The following is a 9,097-nucleotide window of genomic DNA, read 5'->3' on the forward strand; positions in this document are numbered from 1 at the left end:
TGGGATAGATAGAAAGTATGTTCAAGCAAATGATGGAAACAAACGTCGACTCTGATGCCCAAATAGCCTCCCACAACACTTCTATCCGCAACTTGGAAGTCCAAATAGGTCAAATTTATCAAGCCTTGAATACTCGCCCTAAGGAGGCATAACCAAGTGATACGGTAGTAAACCCGAAGGGTGGAAACAATACTGGCCATGCTATGGCGGTGACTACAAGAAGTGGTAGAGGTGGAGTTGCTAGTACCTCCAATCCAAGAAAGATCATGAATGATGATGTGGTTATGCAAGAAGCTGATGAGATCCAAGCCAATGATGAGAATGTGAATGATGAAGTGAGGATAGACATTGATGACAACGTGGAGGAGACACAAAATGATGTGAACCCGTCTAGGGAACACGTGATAGACATACCGGAAACGGTAGTGCCCAAAGCTAAGGCTCCTTTGCCAAGGCCTCCTCCACCATATCCTCAAAGGCTTGCAAAGCAAAACAATGAAAACCAATTCAAGAAATTCATTGATATGATGAAGAGTTTGTCCATCAATGTGCCTTTGGTTGAAGCTCTAGAACAAATGCCGGGATATGCCAAGTTCATGAAGGACTTGGTAACAAAGAAGAGGTCAATGAATTGTGAGACTATCAAAATGACACATCAAGTGAGTGACATTGTGCATTCCATGGCTCCAAAGCTAGAAGATTCCGGTGCCTTTACAATTCCATGCACTATTGGTAGTGCCGATTTCGCCAAAGCCTTGTGTGATTTGGGAGCGAGCATTAATTTGATTCCATATTCTTTTTATCAAGACATTCGGTATTGGGCAACCAAGACCTACTTCCATGAGGTTACAAATGGCGGACTGGACAATGAAGAAGCCACTGGGGATTATTGATGATGTTCTAGTTCGGGTCGACAAGTTCATTCTTCCCACAGATTTTGTGATTCTCAACTGCGAAGTTGACTATGAGGTGCCAATCATATTGGGGAGACATTTCCTAGCAACAGGGAATGCATTGGTTGATGTGGAAGCTGGGGAGCTCATCTTCCGGATGGGCGATTAAAAAGTTGTGTTCCATGTGTGCAAGTCAATGAGGTACCCTAATAGCAGCGAAGTACGCTCTTTTGTAGATCTTGTGACGGAGGTGATTGTTGATGACGCGAGTGCTATGGTCAATGTGGAAGACCCTTTAGAAGCTGTGTTGTTGAATCATGAGGATGATGCGAAGGCAATCTTGATAGAATATGCAAATGCTTTGCAAGGAATGGGATCCTATACATATGGACCCCGTAAACTTTCCTTGGACCTTGAGAACCGGAAGACTCCGCCAACAAAGCCCTCAATCGAGGAGCCACCAACACTGGAGTTGAAACCCTTGCCTTCACACCTCAGGTATGAATTATTAGGCCCTTATTCCACATTACATGTTATTCTTTCTTCGTGTTTAACTAACGTGCAGGTAGATTCCACCCTTGTGGTGCTTCAAAGAAGGAAGAAGGCAATAAGATGGACTTTGGCTGACATTCGGGGTATAAGCCCTACCTTTTGCATGCATAAAATCATACTCGAGGAAGATGCCAAACCATCCGTGGAACATCAACGGAGGTTGAATAAGGCCATGCAAGACGTCGTCAAGAAAAAGATAATCAAATAGCTAGATGCAGGGGTTGTGTACCCTATTTCGGATAGTTCTTGGACTTCGCCGGTACAATGTATCCCGAAGAAGGGGGTATGACTGTGATCACAAATAAGAAAAATGAGTTGATCCCCACAAGAACTGTTACCGGTTGGGGGGTATGCATGGATTATAGAAAGCTGAACAAAGTGACCCGCAAATACTATTTTCCATTGCCATTTCTTGACCAAATGTTAGATAAACTTGTCGGGCATGCTTATTATTGATTTTTGGATGGGTACTCTGGGTACAACCAGATTCTCATTGCACCTGAAGACCAAGAGAAAACCACCTTCACCTGTCCATATGGCACATTTACATTCTCACGGATGCCGTTTGGTTTGTGTAATGCACCGGCTACCTTTCAGCGGTGTATGATGACAATATTTACGCATATGGTGGAGGACTTCCTCAAAGTATTCATGGATGATTTCATTGTTGTGGGGGATTCATTTGAAGAATGCTTGGATAATCTTGACAAAGTATTGGCTCGATGTGAAAAGACCAACTTAGTGCTTAATTGGGAAAAATGCCACTTTATGGTCGAGGAGGGCATTGTCCTTGGCCATAAGATCTCAAAGAACGGTATTAAAGTGGACAAAGCAAAAACTGAAGTGATTTCAAAACTCCCGCCTCCTATTTCCGTCAAGGGAGTGAGGAGCTTTCTTGGTCACGCGGGGTTTTACCGAAGGTTCATCAAGGATTTCTCAAAGATGCAAAGTTTGTGTTCAATGATGATTGCATGAAAGCTTTTGAGCTTCTCAAGTATAGATTGACTACCACTTCCATCATTACCTCACCCAATTGGAGCTTACCATTTGAGCTCATGTGCGATGCTAGCGACGTTGCGGTAGGAGCGGTTTTGGGAAAAAGGATCAACAAGATATTTCATCCAGTTTATTATGCAAGCAAAACAATGAACAACGCACAAGTCAACTATACGGTGACCGAGAAAGAGTTATTAGACATTGTATTTACCATGGAAAAGTTTAGGCCGTACCTCATGGGTGCCAAAGTAATTTTGCACACCGATCATGCGACACTTCATTATTTGATGAGTAAAAAGGACTCTAAGGCTAGGTTGATGAGATGGGTTCTTCTTCTACAAGAATTTGACCTTGAAATCATAGACCAAAAAAGGTGTAATAATCAAGTGGTGGACCACTTGTCCCGCTTGGAAGAGGAGGGAAGCCCCATGATGGCCTCGAGATTAATGATTCATTTCCGGATGAACAAATCCTCTCCGTGTCTGTGACTGGGACACCTTGGTTTGCCGATGTGGCTAACTTTCTTGTGACCGGCATTGTCCCGAATGAGCTCTCTTCAAACCAAAGAAAGAAGCTCAAACGGGACTGCTTGGATTATTATTGGGACGAGCCATATCTTTTCAAAATTTGCAATGATGGTGTTATCCGGAGATGTGTTCCGGAAGAAGCGCAATTGAGTATTCTTGAAGCTTTCCATTCCTTGCCCTATGGTGGTCACCATGGTGGGGCGAGAACTGCTAAAAAAGTCCTAAGTTATGGATTCTATTGGCCTACTTTATACAAAGACGCTAGCGAGCTCGTTAGGCGTTGTGATGAATGCCAAAGAGCCGGTGGAATTTCCAAGAAGAATGAAATGCCTCTCACCACCATCCTTGAGATTGATATTTTTGATGTGTGGGACATCAACTTTATGGGGCCATTTGTGAGTTCATGTGGGAACACTTATTTTCTAGTTGATGTTGATTATGTTTCCAAATGGATTGAAGCTGTGGCTTTGCCCAACAATGAGGCACGGTGTGTGGTGGCTTTCTTAAGGAAAAATCTCTTCACAAGGTTCGGCACCCCAAGGGCTATTGTTAGTGATGTGGGTTCTCATTTTTGCAGCAAAGCCTTCGACACTTTACTTTCTAAGTATGGTGTCAATCATAAGTTGTCAGCCCCTTATCACCCACATGCTAGTGGACAAGTTGAGGTCTTCAACAGGGAGATCAAGAGCATATTATCCAAGACTGTCAATGCAAACCGGATTGATTGGTCAAGGAAACTTGACGATGCTTTATGGGCCTATCGTACAGCTTACAAGACTCCAATTGGTATGTCTCCGTACCGGTTGGTATTTGGAAAAGCATGCCATCTTCCGATTGAATTAGAGCACAAAGCCATGTGGGTGCTTAAGAAGTTGAACCTTGAATGGGATATAGCTGCCAATCTCCGGGTAGAGCAACTAAACGAACTTGATGAGTTCCGGTTCCATGCTTATTCCAGCTCGTCCTTGTATAAGGACAAGATGAAGTACTTACATGATAAATATATCTGGAATAAAGAATTCAAGGAGGGTGACTTGGTTCTTCTATTTAACTCTCGGTTACGGATGTTTTCGGGAAAGCTCAAGTCAAAGTGGAGTGGCCCATTTGAAGTGGTACATGTAACTCCGTTTGGTGCTCTAGATTTAAAAAAAAAAGAATGGTGAGATCTTTAGAGTTAATGGGCACCGAGTGAAGCACTACCTTGGCAAGATTGATGATATCCACATTGTGGCATTGATCCATTTCAAATGATGATGGTACCATGCGTCTTGCCGCGACGTTAAATCAGGCGCTTCTTGGGAGGCAACCCATGTGTTTTTCTTCCTTGCTTTTGATTTTCTTCCTAGATTAGACTTTGTTTTGGACTAACTTGTTGTGAAGTGTATGTAGGAATTGGTTGTGCAGTGCAGGATTTTGACAGGGAAAAATTTGGCTAAGTGTTTGAAGTTCGCGGACCGTGCCCAAAATTTTTCGGTCCGCGTGAGCACTTCACGGCAACACATTTTTGCCCGCGGACGCATACTTGAAAAAAGCAAAATTCCAACTCTCTGAAGTTGGACTGTCAAAAATCCTTCAGAGATCGCGGCCGCGTTCCAATTTTTGCGGACCGCATTGAATTTTGCGGGTGTGGCCAATATTCCACGGACGCGCCCATGTGCTTCAAGCTGGTCTACATAAGGTAACATAACACTCAGGTAAGGCGGTGGGTTCCACAGTTGATTAGTATAAATAAGGGTTCCTTAAACATTTTATTTTTTTCGAACCCTTACGTTTCACCGCACAAAAAGCACTGTTCAACTCATCTTGCTCTCAATTTTCATCTCATACACATTAAGAGTTCATTTCCTACTACAATTTTACAACTGGTATGTTCAATTCCATGATGTGATTTTATCTTTTTATTTTCTTTTCTCTTTGTTTTAATTCCCCCCCCCCCCCTTTTTGTTAGGGTTAGATGCATGCCATGATCTCAAAATAATGCTTAAGTGATACTTAAATACATGTGTGTAGTATTTATATGCCTAATGGGGGCTGGGGTTAGTAACTTTGCATGGTTAAATGAACTAATTGTTACACACTTAGTGAAAACCCTAGTTATCAGTATTCTTAGTGCCGATCCTATTTGAATTTCGCGGTCGTGGTCCATTTTATGCGGTCCGCGATAGGGTAGGCGGCCGCTTTTATTTTTTCTCGGTCCGCGCTACCCCAACTTTTAGTTACTGAGGGATTGCTAAGAGTTCGCGGCCATGGTCACTTTTACGCAATCTGCGGTTGGTCCTTCGCAGCTGCGCTCAAGTTTTTGCGGTCCGCGCTTGTGAACTTCAAAGAGTCTATTATTTGCTTTCGCGGCCGCGTTCATTTTTTCGCGGTCTGCGATTGGTCATTCGCGGCCACGTCTAATTTTCTGTGGTCTACATGTGTCCAAGATCAGAGAGTCAGTAGTTTGAACCTGACCTCTTCGCGGCCGCGTTCACTTTTCCGCGGTCCGCGATGGGCATTTCGCGGTCGCGACCACTTTTTTGCGGTTCGCGATGCCTTATTTTTAGAAGCACTATTGTTCATTTTATTTTTACTTCTTTAAGGCATGATTGAACCCCAATTCTAATGATCTTTCACTAATTGTGTGTTGCATAAAATTGTGCGATCTCGTGGAGGAGCAGACAAATCAAAAGGGAGGGCAGAATCCTCCTGAGGCCGAGGCAAAGGAAAGCAGGCTTTGCCCTTAGCAGCTCAAAGAATCCTAAGTAAAAAAGAAAACCCTTACTATACCTCATGCCGAATCATCGGACACAAGTGAATATCTCCCATCTCGGGAGATTTTTGAGGGTAAATCTACACAACCTCAACAAGAGGCCCAATCAAAACCCTTTCGCCTAATCAATGAAGCTACCTCCTCTTCTGGGTCGTCTGGTGGCTTAGAGGGAGGTAGTGAGGCATCGGAGCCATCTTCCCCGCCTGCTGCAACTTCGGCCTCAACAGCTGCTCCTATCAATGTAGATGAGGATGACGAGGTCCCGGATGACGGGAAAGGGGGTGATACCAATGTGGGTGGTCTTGCTAGATCAAGGAAGCCCGAGGTGTGTGCGGATAGATTCGTGAGCGAGAAAGCATACCTTAAATTCTGGGAATGGTGGCCCCAAAGGTCGCTCACCCTTGAGCGACAGTTTATAGAAAAAGATCTCCTTCTCATAATACAAATATCAAGAGATAGATTGAGGAGAGAAAAGGGTGGAAGTACTTCAACATCAATGCTCCGGATGCCAATGAGTACCTTGTCAAGGAATTCTACGCAAATGTTGCCCATATAAAAAAGGGCACCATTGTGACAAAGGTACGAAACTTGAAGATACGGTTTGATGCGACGCCTTGAACACATATGCCGGTTTTGAGGATGTGGAAGTTGTACAGTATTTGGAGAAGATGGCCCTAGATGAAGCAGTCCGGCCTTGTCTAGTGGAAGTAATAGCCATCGCAGGAACTACACCGGCCTGGCTTACAGCTAGAGTCCCAATCTACAGAAACACCCTCAGCTTTGAAGCCAAAGGGTGGTGCACATTTGTATGCAGCCGGTTGATCCTAGCCACCATGATAGTGTCATCCCACTCTCCCGGGCGATCCTAATAGCTTCCATCATGGCGGGGTATCCAATCAATGTGGGGAACCTCATGTCCCACCACATCTCCAAAGCAACCGAAAAAGGAGAAAGTTCATACCCCTACCCCAACTTCATCACTATGTATCTCGAGGACCAAAGGGTAGAGGGGAGGCACTATGACACAAAGGTGAAGCCGAAGAAACCTTTCTCCTGGTATAGCCTCCAAGCACCGGACAACCCTAAAGCAAAGGGTAAAGCCATTACCTCCACTGGCTAGTCTGAAGAGCCAAGGGTAGTGGCCACTGGGTCAGAGCCTTCCACAATAGTGGGACCTTCAGCTGCCATACCTCCTCCTTCATCCAGACTATCCATCACTATGCCACTATCTGTCCCCTCATCTTTGCCTTACCCCCAGACTGCACTGCGGGTTTTTCAGACCTTATCCAACATCAACAACTAGATGCAGACAGCTACATCAAAGCTGCCCGTCTTATCCAGTGCATTAGCAGCACAGTCAGCCCCAGCACAACTTCAGGTACCTCCATCAGTGGAGGATTTATTGAAGGAGCTTCTGGACAACCAGAAGAAGCTCCTGGACAACCAAAAGAAGATCCTGGAGATTTTGGATACTCATGGTAAGGTGATCAAGGATTTGGGCAAGCAGGTAAAGAAGATGAGAAAGACTCGGGCCTCAAAAGAGTCAGTGGAGAAGCTGAAGAAGGAGGTAGAGAAGTTCACTTATAGTGGAGATATCCCACTTGACTTGCTTATAGAGGAGACAGCCTCAGCGGCACAGGTAGCAGAGCATGAGGCAGACACAGCTCCAGTTAGAGGATTTGTGGTCCCCCAGTCAGAGGATTTGGAGATCCAGTTAGAGGACTCGGAGGGAGATGATGATCCTATGCAGTCCGAGGACCCCACTCATGTGCCTGACCCCATGCAGACAGAGACCACATAGGGAGTTTTCTTTACTCTCTAACCCTTCACTCATCTTATTTTGATACTAGCATTGAGGACAATGCTATCTTTTATTTGTGTGTGTGTGGGGGGGGGGGGGGGGGGGGTCCATTTTGATTTGGTTATGATTTGATGACATTGGTATGTGATAACTATGATACTATTTTTCTTTACCTTTATTTATCGTTATTTTCACTTTCGTTATTTTTCACTTTTGGTATGTATATAACTTTACCATTCGATGTATATATTCATTTCCATTTTGTATATATTCGTTTCACTCCATTATTGTACATATTTATTTTACTGTCCGTAGTTTACTTCATAACGTCTTTCGTATTTTTCTTTAATAGCTTAACTTCTTATTTCCTTTAGTAGCTTATTTTTAAGTTTTTAGCTTCTTTTTACATTCTGCGTGATCAATAAGCCTTTGATTTTCTTAATGCCACGGTTCTTTTCAAAGGTGGATGTTGTGTGAACCGGGTGGCTCTTCCCAACAATGGGTGGCGTGACAACCTTTCTTTTTGTTTTGGTGTATATAGTAGTAGTAATGAATAAAAGTGTCTCAAGCAGACTTCACTTGGTAGTAACACATTTACCTTCGACCTCATGGTTAGAGACAAGTTGATTGGCAAAGATTAGCTCTAGTTGTGACTTTTAGGCTCTTGCGTTGGCTAAAACAATCATCGAGTGGTATCCTTGAGCTATTTGTGATTTTCAATCTTAGCTAGGGTTTTTGTGGGCCCTCGACTCTGTTCTCTTTAACAATCCAGCGGTCTGAGAGGTGAGGTATTGAATTGCAAGTCCAAGTCCCGTGCCAATAAGTCTAAAACTTGCCCTGAATGTTTGTCTAGGCAAAATTCTAAGTGTAGCTCGACTTGAGAAATGATTGTAGGCTCTCCTTGGTCCAAGTTGAACTTTGAAAGCTTCCGTAGCCTACCAATATGATATCCTTAGTCAACTCCTTTGAGCCTAAGCCTTTTTCATTCAATAGCCACATTACAAGCCGTTATCTATTCTACAATGACCTTCTCTTGGCACCCAATCTTTCCTTAGCATTCATGATGAACAATTGGCAAAAGCATAGGTTTGGGGGATAGACGAGTAATTCGAAAGTGATAAAAGGTTCAAAGAAGAAAAAGAATTGTTGAAAAGGAAAGGCAAAGAAAAGGAAGAAAAGCCAAAAAGAAATACGTCAAAAAGAAAGAGAAGGTTGAAGGGATTCAAAGAACATAATGATGAAAGGCAAGGAATGATGAGAAACAGAGAAAAATGATTGTCATGAGTAAGAAAAAGTGATGGTTTGTCTCTATAGTTCCCCTAAGGAAGAAGAAAAATGACTCAAAGAGTCAAGAAAGTATGAGCCGAAATGAGAAAATGGAGTGCTTAAGGAAAGATGAAACCATCATTGTTCGTTATGTCCTACCTTGATCCAAAAGCCTTCATTACATCCCTGTTAAAGCCTTATATGATTTCAAGTTGAGTGAGCTTACACTAGTGGTGATTTACATAAGGGGCAAGCTTATGGTACTTAGAGCCGGACTTGTGGCATTCTTTTGAGAGTGATGAGCGCACTT

At 43.5% G+C, this 9,097-nt stretch overlaps 1 protein-coding gene across 1 annotated transcript; it reads left to right on the forward strand.

Moving 5' to 3' along the window:
- Window positions 1-203: 203 nt before the first annotated feature.
- On the forward strand, window positions 204-1,062 carry LOC138893037 (uncharacterized). The gene is made up of 2 exons (XM_070176806.1): window positions 204-608; window positions 808-1,062. Exons 1-2 carry the CDS (start codon window positions 204-206, stop codon window positions 1,060-1,062), a joined length of 660 nt encoding a protein of 219 aa, XP_070032907.1.
- The last annotated feature ends 8,035 nt before the right edge of the window (window positions 1,063-9,097 follow it).

This window comes from Nicotiana tomentosiformis, chromosome 5 (assembly GCF_000390325.3).
Source record: "Nicotiana tomentosiformis chromosome 5, ASM39032v3, whole genome shotgun sequence".
In the NCBI taxonomy this organism is placed as follows: Eukaryota; Viridiplantae; Streptophyta; class Magnoliopsida; order Solanales; family Solanaceae; genus Nicotiana; species Nicotiana tomentosiformis.

Coding starts and splice junctions, on each gene's coding strand:
- LOC138893037 (XM_070176806.1), top strand. CDS start 204: ATGGCGGTGACTACAAGAAGTGGTAGAGGTGGAGTTGCTAGTACCTCC. Junction 609..807: donor CCAAGTTCATGAAGGACTTG/GTAACAAAGAAG, acceptor CTTTTTATCAAG/ACATTCGGTATTGGGCAACC.